This window comes from Sarcophilus harrisii, chromosome X (assembly GCF_902635505.1).
Source record: "Sarcophilus harrisii chromosome X, mSarHar1.11, whole genome shotgun sequence".
Classification (NCBI taxonomy): domain Eukaryota; kingdom Metazoa; phylum Chordata; class Mammalia; order Dasyuromorphia; family Dasyuridae; genus Sarcophilus; species Sarcophilus harrisii.
Window position 1 is genome coordinate 52,216,743 of NC_045432.1, and position 17,365 is coordinate 52,234,107.

The 17,365-nt window shown below is 39.8% G+C and overlaps 1 protein-coding gene across 2 annotated transcripts; it reads left to right on the forward strand.

Annotated features, from left to right (window-relative positions):
* The first annotated feature begins 645 nt into the window (after positions 1 to 645).
* On the forward strand, positions 646 to 10,112 carry VMA21 (vacuolar ATPase assembly factor VMA21). Of its 2 annotated transcripts, none has more exons than XM_031944456.1 (4): positions 646 to 991; positions 7,375 to 7,484; positions 8,002 to 8,184; positions 9,832 to 10,112. In XM_031944456.1, the coding sequence occupies exons 1-3, from the start codon at positions 750 to 752 to the stop codon at positions 8,142 to 8,144; spliced, it is 495 nt and encodes a 164-aa protein (XP_031800316.1). In that variant the 5' UTR covers positions 646 to 749; the 3' UTR covers positions 8,145 to 8,184; positions 9,832 to 10,112. The 2 variants fall into 2 exon arrangements, with proteins under 2 accessions (XP_031800316.1, XP_031800317.1); XM_031944457.1 differs by having other exon boundaries at positions 890 to 1,108.
* The last annotated feature ends 7,253 nt before the right edge of the window (positions 10,113 to 17,365 follow it).

Here is a 17,365-nt window from a genome sequence, read left to right on the forward strand (position 1 = left end):
TTTGGATATTTTCTTGCTTTCATTTGCTTTGAGAAGTTTCTAAACGAAACCCATTGTTTCTTCATTTCTCTCCCTTTGCTAAAGCGGCTCCAAATTTTACCCACTAACCTATGAAAGGGTAAAGAATAGGAAGAAAAGTTCAGTTTCTTTAGGCTCCTTGGTAGGACGAGACTACTTAGAAAAGAGGAATTGAGATTGTTTGATAGAGGATAGGTAAGTATGCAAGTAAAGCCCGAGCTTGCAATTTCTAAGATGCAGAAAGCCTGGACTTGCACTTCGTTATCAAATAAGCATTTTCCAAATAAATTCAAATTCTTAGTAAAAGTTATCCCTGAAATATAACTTTTAAGCTATTTGCCTTTTTTTCCCGGCTATTTTCTTTGCTTCATTTTCTTTGGGAAGTTTCTAAACCAAACCCTTTCTTTCTTCATTTCTCTCCCTTTCCTAAAGCGGCTCCAAGTTTTACCCGCTAATCTACACAAAAGATAAAGAGCAGAAGGAAAAGTTCAGCTTCTTTCGGCTTCTTGGTAGACTTAGAGGAACTGAGATTGAGATGTTAGAGAGGAAAAGAGAAAACACTTCAGGGCACATCTCCTGAAGACCTAAGGAGGAGAGAAGGTTACAGAGAGAAAAGTTTGAGCAAAGAAATCGAGGCAGGGAGCGAGGGTGACTCCCAAGGACTAACTGCGACCACCTCCCAAAGATCTAAATTCGGAAGCTGGCGAACACCCAAATGAACCGGCTTCAGAATGCTGCAATTTAAAGCCAGTACAGTGTGGGCAGGGCGCAGTCGCAGGCGCAGGCGCAAGTGCCGGGAGCACCACGTGACCCCATGGATCTGCGCTCACGTGACTCCAGTCCTCCTGTCCCTTCCCTCCGCCAGCCTTAGGGGCAGGACTCGTGCAGCCGCCGGGGGTCAGCTGACGGGGCGTGCTCGCGGAGTGTTCCACTGCGCTTCCCCACCCCCAACGTTGGGTAGAGGATCAAACGCGTAAGTGAGCCAGTCTGAGTCGCTGTAATAGTTGCTCGCCTCGCGTCTCGCAGCACAGACTAAGATGGAGCGGTCTGAGAAGACGGCGCTGAATGCAGTGCAGCCGCCCGAGCTGAGGTAGCCAGCGCGGCCGCCCCGAGGGAGAGCCCCGGGCCCCGGCTCCTCTCCCCTTTCCAAGAGAGCCGGGCAGGGTTGGGGGCGCGGCTGGGACCTGCCTGGCTCGGGGGAGGAGGGGGAAGGGGGAAAGCAGGCACCGAGAGGCTGCCCACGTGCCCTATCTGCTCTAGCTGGACCCCAGCCTATCTAGGTCCAGATGCCCACTCGAGCTGTTATACCCTGCTGCTTTACTCTAGTAGTCTCTCTTTTTTTTTTCCCCTGCCGAGGCATTTGGGGTTAAGTGACTTGCCCAGGGTCCCACAGCCAGGAAGTGTTAAATGTCCGAGATCAGATTTGAACTCGGGTCCTCCTGACTTCAGGGCTGGTGCTCTATCTACCGAGCTACCTAGCTCTCCCCTAGTAGTCCCTTCTTAAACGAACTCCCCAGTTTGTCCTTCGAGGCCTTCTGAGTGTCCTGTTGCCACACCTTGGCATCACGAACTACTTCGAAGCACTTCACCTACATGAGCTCCTTGAGCCTTAATAACACCCTGTAAAATGGGTACAGATGAGCAAGTGGAAGCTCACACAGCTAGTGAGTATTAGTGCAAGAATTCAAACCCAGGGGTTCCTGTCTCCCAGGACAACAATCCACAGTTTAAGATCTCTGAGATAAACCCGCAAAGGGAGCAGGATGTGTAGTTAAGGGAGCAGGGTTCAGATATAGGTCTCTTCCCATACCCTGTATGACCCCTAATAAGTTACCTATTCTGCCTTTTTTTTTCTTCCTGAAAATAAAAGGGTTGGACTCGTGAGTTCTAATACAGCCCGAATTTATAGACCAGGAAACCATAGAAGCCTGTAGCCCTCCAGAACAAATCATTTTCACTGCCTCTTAGCCACTAGAGTTCTCAATGGGAAGGCTGAGAGAGCCCTATTCAAATGAAGGGAAACTTGTTTGCTTTACCAAGAATCTGATAGCCTACCCTTTCTGTAATTATGCAAAAGTGATTTTTGAGTGAATCAACCTCAAGCTTTCTTTTTTTTTTTTTTATTAAAGCTTTTTAATTTTCAAAACATACACATGGATAATTTTTCCCTTCCTTTACAGAGATGGTGGGAATGACAATTGAATGTCTTGTGAAAATAGTTTTTTTTAACATCTACCTTAGTACATTACAACGCCTATGCTCCATTTTATTATAGAGCACAAGGTGTGCCAGGCCTCCCATGCTGAAAAGTTAGGTTCTAGATTTAATCAGTAAACATTTGGCAAGTGGCTGCTATGTGCCATACGTTGTGTTAAGCTCTGGGGATGTCCTTAAAGAGCTTACTACGCAAAATAATGTTTTGGTCATGTATACTTATTGTGTATCTAAGTTATATTTTAATATATTTAACATCTACTGGTCATCCTGCCATCTGGGGGAGGGGGTGGGGGGTAAGAGGTGAAAAATTGGAACAAGAGGTTTGGCAATTGTTAATGCTGTAAAGTTACCCATGTATATATCCTGTAAATTAAAGGCTATTAAAAAAAAAAAAAAAAAAAAAAAAAGAGCTTACTACGGACTTTGGGAGGGGAAGACAGTATGCAAACAAATATATGGAGGAATATGTGGGAGAAATAGGAAAGAAATAATGGAGGGAAGGGATTGGAATGAGGAGGGATTGGGGAAGGTTTCCTGTAGAAGGTGGAATTTAAAGGGAAATCAGGGGGAACAGTAGTCAGAATATAAGGCATAACATTCCAGGAATGGGGCAGGAGGGGACACACAAAATGCCCAGAGCTCAGAGATGCAGTGTTAGTGAAACAGTGAGAAGACCAGCGCCTCCGTATGGCATAACGTTTAAGAAAATTGGAAAGGTAGAAAGGGGTGGATTAAGAGCATTTTGAATGCCAAGGAAAGCATTTTTTTATATTTGTTCTTGGAGGCAATAGGAAACCACTGGAATTTATTGAGTAGGGGGTAAGGTTTGTCCATGTGACTTGGTTGAACCTGCAATTTTAAGGAAATCACTTTAGTGCCTGAATGGAGGATGGACTAGAATGAGGAGAGACCCACCAGTTAGTTATTGTAGTAGTCCAACAATACTAAGGACCTGTACTAGACTATCAGAGAGAGGCAGGGAGAATGTTTTAGAGGTGCTGTAAGGATGAGATCCATAGGCTTTGGTCCCATATTGGATGTGAGAGTTAAGAGAGATCAAGAATTTTTGCTTGAGAGTCTGAAGGACTGGGAGGATGGTATTGCCCTCTACAGTAATTGGGAAACTGGGAGGGAGTAGGGGGAAAGATTATGAATTTTTTCTGGACAGACTGAGTTCAAGGGTCTACTGCACTTTGTTTGAAATGTCTGAAAGACAATGTGAGGTAGATTTGAGAATCATCAATATTGATGGCCATTAAATTAATGGGATCTGATGAGAGATCATCAAGTAAAATCTGCTATTAGGAAAAGAGGACCTGAATAAACTCCAATGGAGACCTATTTAGACTTGGAAAGGACCACGTCAACTAATTCAATCTCTCTCTTTTTTTCTTTTTGCCTGAGGTATTTGGGATTAAGTGACTTGCCCAGAGTCACCCAACTAGGAAGTGTTAAGTGTCTGAGGCCAGATTTGAACTCAGGGCTTCCTGACTGCAGGGCTGGTGTTCTATCCACTGCATCATCTAGCTGCCCCCTAATTCAACCTCTTATTTGACATTTGAGGAAACTGAGCCTCGGAGAAAAGATGTGACTTGTGCCCATTGTTACACAAATATTAAATAGGAGAACTAGGATTTGCCCCAAGTCCCCTAATTCAGATCTGAAATCTTTGCTCTGTGTGCCACGTAATTTCAGCAGTGATGGGCTTTATGCCTGTTATCCAGGGACCGGACTAAGTGTTAATAAAGATTTTTTATCACCATATTGGCTACTAGGTGATTAATCTTTTGGCTAGAGCAGCTCCCCTAAGCCATCTAATGAGGTACGAAAGATTTGAAAGGGAGCAGTCATTCACACCATTGAAATGATCAGTCTTTAAAGTATTGAAGCTACCAGCATTTTGTAGACTAACTTTAAATTCTTGTCCACCCCACCACACATCATTCTTGTTTCCACAGAGTTCTACCAGTAGTGACTTTTATAGTACAGAGTCAAATTTTAATTCAACAAACCTCCATTTTTTCCTCAACCTGGATACAATCAAGTGCTTTTGGTGGTGGTGCTAGGGGGGCAAATACTGAAAACCTTTGAAGTAGCAGAGGCACCAGTTGAAACAGGTTGGAGTTCAGAGGTAACTAGAGAATTAGTGTGTTCTTACCTTGAACTTGCCAAATCTATGCAGCCCCATAATATCCTGGTCACAATCCCGAATGCTACTGATGTTAATTTCCAAACATGGCAAAGTGGATAATAAAGACAGCGATTGAAAGTATCTCAGAGTTATAGAAACATCTACATTGCTATTGCTTAAATGAAATAAGATTGTCTTGTTTTTACTCTATTATTTTTTCCATAAGACACATTATAGTAGATTTCCAATTATATTACTTGATAATCATTTCAGCCACTGGAGATACAGTCTTTTTTATGTTAAATATATGCAGTTCTTTTTTTTTTTTAATTGAAGCTTTCTATTTTCAAAACATATGCAAGGATAATTTTTCAACACTGACCCTTGCAAAAAAAAAAAAAAACTTGTAATCCAATTCCTCCCCTTTTCCCCACCCCCTCCCCTAGATGGCAACTAATCCAACATATGTTAAAGATCATAAAAATACATGTAAATCAAATATAGGTATACATATTTACCTTGCTGCACAATAAAAATCAGATCAAAAAGTTAAAAAAACATGACAAAACAAAATTCAAACAACAACAAAAGAAGTGAGAATGTTATGTTGTAATCCACATTCAGTTCCCACAGTCCTCTCTCTGGGTATAGATGGCTCTCTCCATCACAAGGTCATTGGAACTGGCCCCCTGCAGATACAGTCTTAAAACATCAAGCATGGTAGTCCAATTCCTGTTGGGAAAACGAGTCATTCTTATGGTACTGGAGTATCTTGTGTCACCACTTGTCATTTATAGTAGCATGATATCATGGGAAGAATTTTGAGTTTTGCGTTAGCGGATCTCAGTTTGAATCTCCATTCTGCCACTTACTAGTAATGTGACCATGAACAAGTCATTCGAATCCTTTTGAACCTCAATTTCTCAATCTTTAAAGGGAGAAAATTGTCCCAAATGATATTGGTGTTTTTTTTTCCTGCTCTAATTCTTAAGGTTTTGTGTCCTCTCTAGGTTTTTTGCCACTCCCTTCAAGTTTTCATATGTTACAGGTAAAACCCAGCAGCTAATTGCCTTCAGCAAATGGGCATTATGTTTGGTTCTGTAGCCAACCATTTTAACATGGGTATAGTCATTAAAATGACTGGGTAAGGAAGGGTTCAGTCAATAAACTGTGTCATTTTGTTTCTAGTGGTAGCCCTGACATCACTGATGTGTGTATGTAGATGAACCTCCACAACTAAGGCAAGATAGGCCATTTCAATACCTGTCATCTTAATCTAACTCTAAGGTCAGCTCTGTGGAGACTGGCTCCCATTTTTATCCACAGTACCTGGCACTTCACAAATAGGGGCCAGTTGATTGTTTTCTCCTTTTGGTAACAGACTATATAAGCATTTGTTCAAGGTTCAAGTGATGGGGATGATGTTAAAAAAAAAAAACACCAAAATACATTGACTTAACAAAAAATATCCCGGGTTCTCAAAGACAATTCTCCCAAATCACAAATTGTGACAAGTCTTACCAGTTGTGATACAGGCTAGGTGAAGAACTGTTGAGTGCAGGGTGATGAAATTCTTTAACACCTTTCAAAGACCAGAAACTAAATTACAGCGCATTTCCTCTCTGAATCTGGGGAAGGAGTACCCACACTTGAGGGATCACACATCCTTGACAGGTTGATATACAAAGAAGTAGAAGAACAATATGACCAGCACGTATTAAGGTCTTTGGGGGGAGTCTTAACCTTTTTATATCATGAACCCCCTGGGGGGGGGTCTAGTGAAACCTACAGCCCCTTTTCCAGAATATTTTCAAATGCATGCAATAAAATAGTGGCATTACAAAAGAAACCAATCACTGAGATATAGTTATCAAAATGTATTTTTTTAAAAGTCACAGACCCCACGTTAAAAACCACTACCTTAATACACTCAGACCACTATCAAAGCTTAAATCAAATCAAACTTAGATAACTGTCCTGCTTTGGAACTTAGTCTAATGGTGGGATATGACAGGTAAAGAGATCATTATATGTGATAATTCGAGGGGGTGCTAATACCAAGGGGAAAGAGGCAAAATTCATGTGAAACAGTTAGATGAACTGGCTCAGGCTTGGTTGTGTTTGGGTGTGTTTGGCAGAAAAGTTCAGGCAGTCTGAGGCTGAGCAAATACAGCTTCTGTGAATGCCCACGCTCAGGCAGTTTGGCCATCTACAAGGGGAATGACATTAGGGAAACAAGTCATTGCCAGAGTCTCTGCTATAATGTCATAGTTGAACCTTTCAGTGTTTTCAGTTGGTGACTGACATTGGGTAGCATGCAGCATAGGCAGCATGGATGGTGCCATGGCAGGAGCTCTTGTTCCTCTCTGAACAGTGACTTCTTCCAGTCTGATGAAGATGTAGCATCCCATGATCTTCAAGATCCCTTCCGGCTGTGACATTTCCTGGTTACAATAACACTTTTGATTTTTGATTTTAAAAAGGTTTTAAAGCTGAATACATTTAAACTTCAGGATTTTTGTGACTAAGAGCCAGTTTTTCTTGTCCCCCCCACCCAATCTCCCACACCCCAAGCTGTGGTTTTATAATGGAAGATGGTGGGGGAAGGTTTGAATCATCATTAATGTGCTTTACAATATTGAACCATAGCTGCTTTGTTGAATGAAGGCTTTTTCTATTGTACTGTAATTATTTGTTTGAAGGGATGTTAAAGAAATGTGGGCAATATTCTGAATGACCCCAATCACTCCACCTCTTTCATCTCCTCACCACTTAATCAGCTTGCCCTGTATTGATTTGCCCTTATTGATATGTTGCTTTGGATGCCTTCATTAGTTCTTTTCCATCCATATCCTCTTCCTTTAATAGATTTGAAGTTACTTAAACACATAGGGTTTGTCTGGGTCTGTGTGCCAGCCTGCAGTGCCTAGCATGGGCTACCACTGGTATGCAATACTGCATTATTGAGTAGCTTGACTTTTATCTGTATATACTTTTGTCCCTTTCAGAAATGACGGTTCATTAACATCGACTCTGAAGACTCTTCTGGTTTTCACAGCTTTAATGATCACTTTACCTATTGGATTATATTTTTCTTCTAAATCTTATGTGTTTGAAGGTAATTCTAAACCTAGAAAACCAGACATTTTTTTCATAACTTGTTTGTGTACTTTTACGACCCATTTTATACTTGTTAACATATACTCATAATTTGGTTTCTTTAAGATTCTGTGGCTGTTTTCTCCAAAGTCAGATTGTTCTTAGTCCCTTCCAGAAAGGCCATTTTTTTTTTGCTTGTTTACTTCATTTGGAGCTTGACATCTTACTTATTGATCGTTTTCTGCAAAATGGCTTAGTTTAATCTTGTAAGTTGTCTTTGGTGTCTCACTGGGATCAGGCTCTGGCATAGGAGGCAGGAGCTAAAGAATGCCCCTTTTACAGACATTGGAAGAGAGTAGCTGAAGTCCTAGAGAAAGTTCTAGTTGTAGTTCTCCAGAATAATTGTCTTGTCTCAGTGGGCCCGGTTACTTCACAGACCCAAGCCCCCCTACTAGGGAACTAGCTCCACAAATAAGAGGATCGCTGTGTATGTTTGAGTCTGAAACAAAATGTGTGTGGTTTTGTTTTCCTTCCAGGTGCCTTTGGGATGTCCAACCGAGATAGCTATTTCTATGCTGCAATTGTTGCTGTTGTTGCTGTTCACATGGTACTGGGGCTGTTCGTCTATGCTGCATGGAATGAAGGCACACGCCAGTGGCGGGAAGGCAAACAGGACTAACGAGTATCACCTTTTGATAATGGATAAAATAAGAAAATAGGTACAGAGTATGTTTATGATTAGGCTAAAATGCAGGGAACTGCTTAAGTCAGGCTCTAACTGAGTAGTCATGCTTCTCGTAGTACAGTAGCTTATGAAATGGGTATCTCTTCACTGATAATCGTGCTAGTGCAAAATTATAAGTTAAAAGCCAACTAGCTGGACTCGATAGGCAAAGAATTTCATCTTTTTAACAAAAAATATATTTAATAGTGTTTAGTTGTATTGCTCACATGATTGTTCAGGACACATGCAGGTTTTATCAAGCAAATTAAACTGCATTTTACACTGGAAATGAGTAAAAGCTGCTTAGGCCATTAGATTGCATTGTTTTTTATGTTTTTTGTTTTGTTTTGTGTTTTCCTTTCATGTAGATAAATGCTCAGGTTTTAGATGCTGATGTTAATCTTTCACTGAGATGTTGCACATTAAGATTTATTCCATAGTGTGAATTTTTCAGTACATTATTTTGGATAAAAACAAATAAATCATAGCCATTCGTGCAAAAGCATATTTGGTTTTTAGAAGGAAGCATGTGCTAAAGCAGGGTCTTGTTTCTCTAGAAAACTGACTATTGAAAGAGAACTTGGAGTTTTTTTACACTACACTGACTACCAATTCAACAATAACTTGTCTTAATTTAAAATAATTCAATACTTTGCATAAGTACCAGGTAGTGAATAAAACATTCCTGTTAGCCTGAGGCCAGGTGATTTTTAGTCACCTGAGAAGTACAGCCCTTGAAATGGCAACTGTTCACTTGGGTCTTGTCAATGAGAAGGAAGTTCCATTTAGTAACAGATCTTGGTGAAGTACCTGCTGAGTCATATGTGGTGCTTGCTGGGCCTACAACAATTTTAAATTGATATTGTTCTTGCTTGAGGGTGAGGAGCACGGATCATAGCACCGGCATAATGAAGATGCCTTGGGCTAGTGTTCTTTCCAATCATTTGAAGTTACCAGTGCCTAGTATTTGTGGCCTTTTTCTGATTTTAGAGAAATCTTTGATCTAAGCAAATGAAGAATTCACCCAATTCTGACTTCCTTGTTTTTCTGGTGGGCATTTTCATATATCACTTTGTTTTAGGTCAGTCTCACTATGGATTTTTTTTTAACCAGAAATCAGTTTTCAGTATCAGAGCTTCCTGTAGTGAAAGTTCTGACATGGACTTATTATTCATAGCTTGCCTTTCTTCTTGGTGTTTTCATATAGAATTTCAAGTAGTTTTGCATAGGAAAAGTAAACTGAGGAAATAAAGAGAGATGATAAAAGGTAAAAAGCAGGCAAAGGAATTGAAATCGACATGATTAAGAAGTAGCACAATGTAAGGATGTCTGAATTTATTGGACTGCTATTTTTGCCCTTCAGTACAGGATCTCCTCACCACTTTTCAATGGAAAATGGGGAACCTGGAGTTTCTGCAGAGGCTTCTTTTTTGGCCAAGGCTTTTAATAGTCTTCTGGAAGAGCCTTTGATTTCAGTTGCTTCATCTTAATCAGAACTCCTTCTTACCACCTACATAACCTATGCAATTTCTTTTTACATCATTCCTAGTTTTTCTTGTTATATGGGATGGGAGGAGGCGTTTCTTTCCTTTTTTTAAATTGAGTTTTGAGTGTGTGATTCAAGTACTTTTCTTTTCTGCAGTTCACAGGTGTTCACTTAGGGTATGGGATCCCTACTCTTCGTCATGTTCTTGTATAAGTTGGTGAACAGAAGAAAGTTTCTACTATTAGAATGAGGTCCTGAAAATTGAAAAAAAAACGAATAAAATCATCTTATTTTCCAAGAAACGGTTTTCCTACTGCATGTCTGTAAAAATGTCTGCCTTTTTTATTTTGGAAGGTACTTCACTGAAAAGATCGTCTTACACAATGTATGTGCCTCCTGTAAAACATCTTAATAAAGATTTGTTATGAACCCTTGCAGATATTTAAAACTTGTTTTATTACAAATCACAAGGAAGAGCTGATTGCAGATAACTGTCCATTACAGACCCTCACTTGGTCACTTATCACTCTCTACCTCTCTTTTCTGAATGTCCCCATTATGCAGAAAATGGAAAAAAAATCCACTTTTGCTGCTGGATACCTTTATTCTCATTAGCTATTTAATTGAATACCATTTTACTTGTGATATTAGGCTTTAGTAATTGGGTTTGGTGTTAAAGGAGCTAAACATGCCCTCCTCCCACACAACTCCCCAGGAGGTGGCAGAGTAGAAATGATTTCACTTGTGTTCCTATCCCCAGTGCCTGACATGATGGCTCCTCCATTGGCTCTTATTAAATGGTGGTTGATTTAATGACAAAAGAGTATTAGGTCAGTTGCCCAAAGTCCCTGATAAGCAAATTCCAGAGACAACAGTCCCGCTCTTTCACGTGTGACTCTAGGTTTCTAGCACCCTCTGTCCCAAATCCACTGCAGAAGGGTCTTTGAAAATAGAAAGTTGTCATCTTCAAACAAGTCTCGTCATTGCCTTCTTAGAAGTTTGTGGTATTTTTCTTTCAGCTATCTTTTTTTTTTTTTTTTTTTCTGGAAAAGTATGGTTCCTGTCCAAGTGGACCAGTGAAGCAGCAGGTATCAGGTTATGTCCAAGGGGGAAAATCCTCAAACCAAAGGTAAAGGAAATACCAGTTTGGAACAGTCACTTTCCATGTGTCCAGTACTTTTGGTTCATTCCAGAGTGCTTTCTCTTTGGTCATTGTCCCCATTTTACAGTTTGAGGAGCATGAAACACTTAACTTAAATGGCTGACATTAGGTCAGCAGTAGAGCTTGGGTACCAAGATCAGGACTCCTTTTCTCTAGAGCATTCTGCCCTATCCCTAACTCAGCAAACACCCTATTTAGGTCCTCTAGTAATCACCTGCTTTTTATATAACATGGTAGAAATGAATGATATGTTTGCTGGAGGGCCACTTTCAAGTGAAATATTTTCTAGGTCTAGAAATCTCCATTAATTACAACTATTAATTAATTTTAAAGGATAATTCCAAATAATTTTTTTATCTTTTCATTAAAGCAGCCTTTAACACCTCTACTTTGGATCAAGTTCTGGCAACATTTTCATTAATTCATTTTGTTGTTCTGGGTATTTGAAAGCAGTATTTGAACCTTTTGAAAGATACTCTTATATTTGTCTATCCCCAATTACTCCAAAATTATCTCTATCAGTAAACAAGTTTTGAAATTGATCTTGAAAACAATGCTATGTGATAGAAGAATTAAGAACACCCCCCAATCCTAACAGAACTAAAACCATTTTAATTGCTCTACAACCCAGAGTCCAGATGAATATAATATAATAATATTAGATGAATTTTGGAGGGAGCAGGAGTGCTTTGTACCCAATGACTGCTATTTTTAAAAATGTTTAAGACAGTAATAATGGAAGGAAAGGGAGGATTTCAGTCTTTAAACTGTGAATTGCTATTACTTTTTAAAATGAATTTTTTTCTAATGACTATCTAAATGGAGTCTGTAATATAGTCTCATCTTTTTGTTTGTACCGGTTTGTTACTGAGATCATTAAAAGTCTACATGCAATCCCAAAGTATACTAGTTAAATACTTGTAGCCTCTTATTAGTATTCCTTCCTGTTATTAAATTTCCTGTAGAAAATGAAGAGAACTGTGAGGAATAATTGTAAGATAAGCCCAGATTTTTCAGAAAGCATTTAGGTGTGTTAGACTTGATTGCCGATGGTCAAACAGAGATGACCAGCCAATTCCTGGGGAGCCGGCCTTAGACTCCCATTGCCACAAAGATGTTGTTCTCTCCCTTTTCTGTTCAGCGTGCCAACACATAATAGTAAGGTATGATTCAAGTGCCTAGGCTACAGTAGGCTGACACCTACTGCATAAAATCCCATTTCTCATTTCAAATTCAGACTTTAAATCATCCATTCAGAGCTGGAAGAAACTTTAGAGGTCATCTCATCTTATCCTTTTATCTTGCAGGAGGAGACTAGCTGGAGCAACATCCAAGGTAACCCAGTCCAGGACTGTCAAAGAGATGGGAACCCCTGTTCCCTGAGGCCATCCCTTAGCCTAAGAGAGGAGCACTTCATGGCTTCAGAGAAATTTAAAGTATTACCAGTTTGTAGTTGCTTAGATTCTTAGGATGGAAAAATAGGAAGAGAAATCATTGGAAAAAACACTAATTTCTGGGTGGGGTAACAATTGAAAACGGGGATTCTTTATTCTTTTGTGTTCTAGAACCATTGGGCAGGCAGTCTGGTGACACCTATGGACCCTTTTCAGGATAAAGTTTTTAAATGAAGGAAATTCTAAAATTCACTTAAAGGTTAGTGAAAACAGAAAATTTGTTTTCCCTCCAAATTAATGGACTTCCTGGTTAAGATCCCCCCTCTTTCCAGCTTCCCCATGATGGGGAGTCTTTTCACTCCCAATAGAATGTAAACTCTTTGAGGGCAGGGGATTGATTTTTTTAATCTTTGTATCTGAGCACATTTTGATTAGTTGGCACAGATATTTAGTAAATATTGCATAAAATGAAATATGAAGAACTAATATTAATTAGTTTAGCCATTAATCTGTCTGAAGAAATGCCTGTAATAGAAATGTTCAGAAAAGATTCCCTTTAATACTATACAAAACCTTTAATTTCCCATACTTCTTTTTTCTTAAATGAGAAATCGACCGAATCTCAAACCAGCAAGAAACAGATCTGAGAATAAATGTGAATAACTCCCTAACAATTAAAGTTCACTGGATTATGCATGTATTAATAATTCAGAATTCTAGAGGGCTTTAAAGTTCAGGGGCTGAATAGATAGTACAAGACTTATTATCTCCATTTCATACCTGGAGAAATTGTGAGAATCTACAGATTGATTTCTTTATAATAGTTTTTTATTTTTCAAAATACATGCAAACATAGTCTTCAACATTCACACTTGCAAAACCGTGTGGTGCATGTTTTTCTCCCTCCCTCCCCTACATAGCAAACAATCCAGCATAGGTTAAACATGTGCAATTATTCATAAATACAATTCCACATTTATTATGCTGCACAAGAAAAATCAGATCAAAAAGGAAAACGAGAAAAAAAGCAAACCATAACAAAGGTGAACATACTATGTTGTGATTCACACTCAGTTCCCAGAGTCCTCTCTGGGTGCAGTTGGCTCTCTCCATCACAATGCCATTGGAACTAGCCTGAGTCACCTTGCTGTTGAGAAGAGCCACATCCTTCTCAGTTGATCACCACACAATCTTGTTGCCATGTACAATGATCTCCAGATTCTACTCACTTCACTCAGCATCAGTTCCTGTAAGTCTCTCCAGGCCTCTCTGTATTCGTCCTGCTGGTCATTTCTTACAGAACAATAACATTCCATAACATTGATATACCACAATTTACCCAACCATTCTCCAACTGATGGGCATCCACTCAGTTTCCAGTTTCTGGCCACTACAAACAGGGCTGCCACAAACATTTTTGCACATGTGGGTCCCTTTCCCTTTTTTATGATCTCTGGGATACAGTCCCAGTAGAGACATTGCTGGATCAAAGACTATGCACTGTTTGATAGCCCTTTGGGTATAGGAGAACCTAGAGATCGTTTAGTGTCCTACCCTACAGTCCTTAGAAAAAAGCCAACAAAACCTTGTAATGTTTCTCCTTGGCAGAAACATTTTTAATGTTTATTTTTAGTTATAGTCTCTCCCCTCCTCCATCCCTTTCCTTCCTCATCGAGAAGGCAAGAAATATGATACCCATTTTACATATGAAGTCATACAAAACATCCCCTCATTATTGTCAAGCCAATCTTTTAGAATCTTCTCTATTCAGGTGTTAGCCCTTCATTTCTGAAGTTCACCATCTGTAACATGCAATTCCTAAGGATCTTGATTATTTGCTTTCATATACACAAAAAGATGCAAATTAGAGGCAGGCACAGTGAAAACTTGAAGGGATAGTTAAGGGAGGGGACAAATAGCAAGATATTTCAGTGACCTTGAATCATTATGGTTAAATGATATTTCATTTCTGTTTGAAGAAGGCCGAGGAGTATCATTTTTTAGAAAATGATACCTCCCTTAGTGGATTTCAGCTGTTCCCATGGGCTCATTTATCCCACCAAGGTAGATAACACCCAGATCTATATATCAGTCCTAATCTTTTCCTTGACCTCCAGCCCTCCATTGATAACTGCCTCGCTGGATATTACCATCGGAATGTTTCACTGGCTTGTCAAACTCAACAATTCCCACAGTAAAATCCTCTCCCCTAAACCTCCCTGAGCTGCACCATCCAAATGTCTCTGAACATCCCAGGCAGCTGAGTTTATAACCTCTGAGCTATTTTTGGTTCTTTCTTTCCCTTTACCTCCCCTCCCCCACGAGCCTTTTAGCTGCCAAGTCCCAATGATTCTAACTTTATGAAATCTCTTGCATTTGCCTCCTGACCACTCTTGCCCAGTGACCACCTTGTCATTTTTTAAACCAATATTATATTACAATGCAGTAATAGCTACTTAATTTTTCTCTTCAAAATAATTTTCCTAAGGTATATGTCTGACCATGAAATCCCCCTTGTTTAAAAACTTTCAGTGGCTCCATAATTGCCTATAAATTAATAATATTACTTATGTAGCTTTGTTATGTGTCAGGCATTGTGCTAAGTACTTTACATTTATCTCATTTGATCCTCCTAACAACCTTGGCATTGAAGTTATTATGCACAGTTTTCAGATGAGTACTGATGTGGCACACACAGATTAAGCGACTTGCTCAGAATCATACAGCTAGTAAATGAGACCACTCGAGTCTTCCCTGAGTTCAGGCCGGACACTCTACCCACTGTACTACCTAGCTGCCCAATTAAGATGCTACTTTGCCTGGCCTTTAAATTTTTCTACAATCTGCTCCAGTCTACCTCTCCAGACTTTTTACATTACTCAAAGCTTTCTATAGACTGGGAGTTGAATTTCTATCTGTATGACCTTGAGTGAATCACTTTATTTCCTCTGGACCTCAGTTTCCTCCTCTTAAAATGAGATGGTTGAACTAGATGACTTCTAAAGTCCCTTTGGTTACTCCTAAGATCCCTTCTATCACCTCTGTCATTCTCCCTAGTTGTACCATATTCCTTCCTCATTTTCCCTCCCACTTTTCCAGAATCCTTAGCTTTCAAAATTCAGTCCAGTTGCCACTTTTCCCTGTAGAGCCTTCTCTTACTGACCTCCAATTTTCTTACCATGCTTAGAGCGTGGTATCTGGATTTTTCCTTTTCCCCATCACATACAACCTTGCTCAGCTGTCTGTGTGTGCAGGCATATTTGAGTGTGGAGCGTGTGTGTGTGTGTGTGTGTGTGTATGTGTATGTGTGTGTGTATGTGCATGTGTGTGTCTCTCTGTCCCCTCCCCTTTCCTCATCCCACCTCAAGGGCAAAGACTGTAGAAGAGCTATCTTTGTATCTCCAGCACCTAAAAAAGGGTCTTGCATAGAGGAAGGATCTACTGACTGGCAAAGTTGAGAAAGTAAGTTAAGTCTACCTGACTGGCAAATCCCTCCTTTGGAACCTCTCATTAGCTGATAGCATTGGAGAAATGAGATGTTATTGTAGACCACTTTAAGGTGATATACAGTATCTGAATTTCCATCAACTCCCTATCTTTTTAATGCTTGATTTAAAGGCTCTTAAATAGGTGCCCATTTATTTATTTGACAATTTGTGATTGAAATTAAATTATGTTGTTTTCCTTTCGTTTTTAGAATCACTAACTTTAGCTGATGCAGGTAGAAACCAGTTTTTAATGAATGCTCCATTGAAAGTCCAGTTCAATATAAGGAGGTTATTTCCATAGCCCAGATAGTCCTTATATAAACACTGCTTTGCTAATGTGAAGACAGTAAATTCGTTGAGCAAGAAAGGCAGTACAACCCACCAGAGCGCCTCTCTCCAGCTCTATACCTGGTGCTATGGAAGTCTTAGAACTGAAAGAAAACTTGGGGGCTCGAAAGTGCCCCAGATTTGTCCACCTCACTACCCTACATGTATTTGCCTCTCAGTAAATGTTTGTTGGCTGATGAATTGATTTATGTATCTTCTGGTCACTTTTTAATCTAAAAGTCAGTAATCTTCATCTTTTGAGTAAAACCCTAACTGGTGCTTCCAAAATTAGGTTGAAATGTACCTAAATGAATTTTTCTTTTTTTGCCATTTTCCCCACACTTTAAAAAATAGAAGAGAACCCGGCTTTGTTGTTTGCTCTCCATAGTGGAAAGGTCCAGCTTATCTTAGGCACCTGGATTGGAAATGTGGCTTTTGTGAGTGGGCTGGGCCTAGATGGCAACTAAGGGTCTTTCGGCCTCTAAATTTATGATCCCCTTCTTTCTCTCCCCTGGAAGTCCTTTTATGATGCAGATAAATGGGCTACCTTTAGGAAGGCAGCTTGTTCTACATCATGGACAGTTTGCAGGGCAAGGGTGGGTGATTAGTGACGGGGGATGCCAGAGAAGGGATGATTTCTAAAGTCCCTTTGGTAACTCCTAAGATCCCTTCTATCACCTCTGTCATTCTCCCTAGTTGTACCATATGTGGTAGGCTAAAGGGGGAAATAGCCCTTCCCAATTATGATTTTTGTAAGGCTGAACTATTAATTACAAATCTATCCTTTTTAAAGATTGAGTCAGTTTTCTTGTAGTATAGCAAGATTGTGGTGCTAATGGAGGCTCCTTTTAACCCTTCTCCATGCTTATGTGCCTCAGTTCTATCACTTCTTACCTGTGTGAGTGGAAGATTTGTTCAGTGTCTCTGGACCTCAGTTTCTTCATCTGGAAAATGAGGGAGTTGGAATATGTGCCCTTTAAGATCCTTTTCAATGAGATTGCTTTCCTTCTCCTTCCTAGCTGAGATGATCACTACATCGGAGTGTGGAAAGAAAATGCTGATTGGGAGGAGAGGTAGCTAATGGCGAAGTTTGGGGCACTTTGGTTCAGGCCTGGGTGAAGGGTTGGACTGCAATGTTTTTAAATTTTGGAGGTTCCTTTTCATTAATAGGCCCATCTTATGTATTTTCCTCCTTCCCAGGTTATATGAATAGCTAACAGGTCAGGCTTGCTGAGTGGGGGGTATCTAGTTTATGTTAACTGAATCGATCTGACTATACATGTTTAATCAAAACTTTACATAATTAGCATAAAGTTGAC

Bases quoted from the DNA above. Each gene is read 5' to 3' on its own strand.
- VMA21 (XM_031944456.1), top strand. From the start codon at position 750: ATGCTGCAATTTAAAGCCAGTACAGTGTGGGCAGGGCGCAGTCGCAGG. The intron at 992-7,374 runs GTAAGTGAGCCA...TGTCCCTTTCAG, and splicing joins TTGGGTAGAGGATCAAACGC to AAATGACGGTTCATTAACAT. The intron at 7,485-8,001 runs GTAATTCTAAAC...TTTTCCTTCCAG, and splicing joins TAAATCTTATGTGTTTGAAG to GTGCCTTTGGGATGTCCAAC.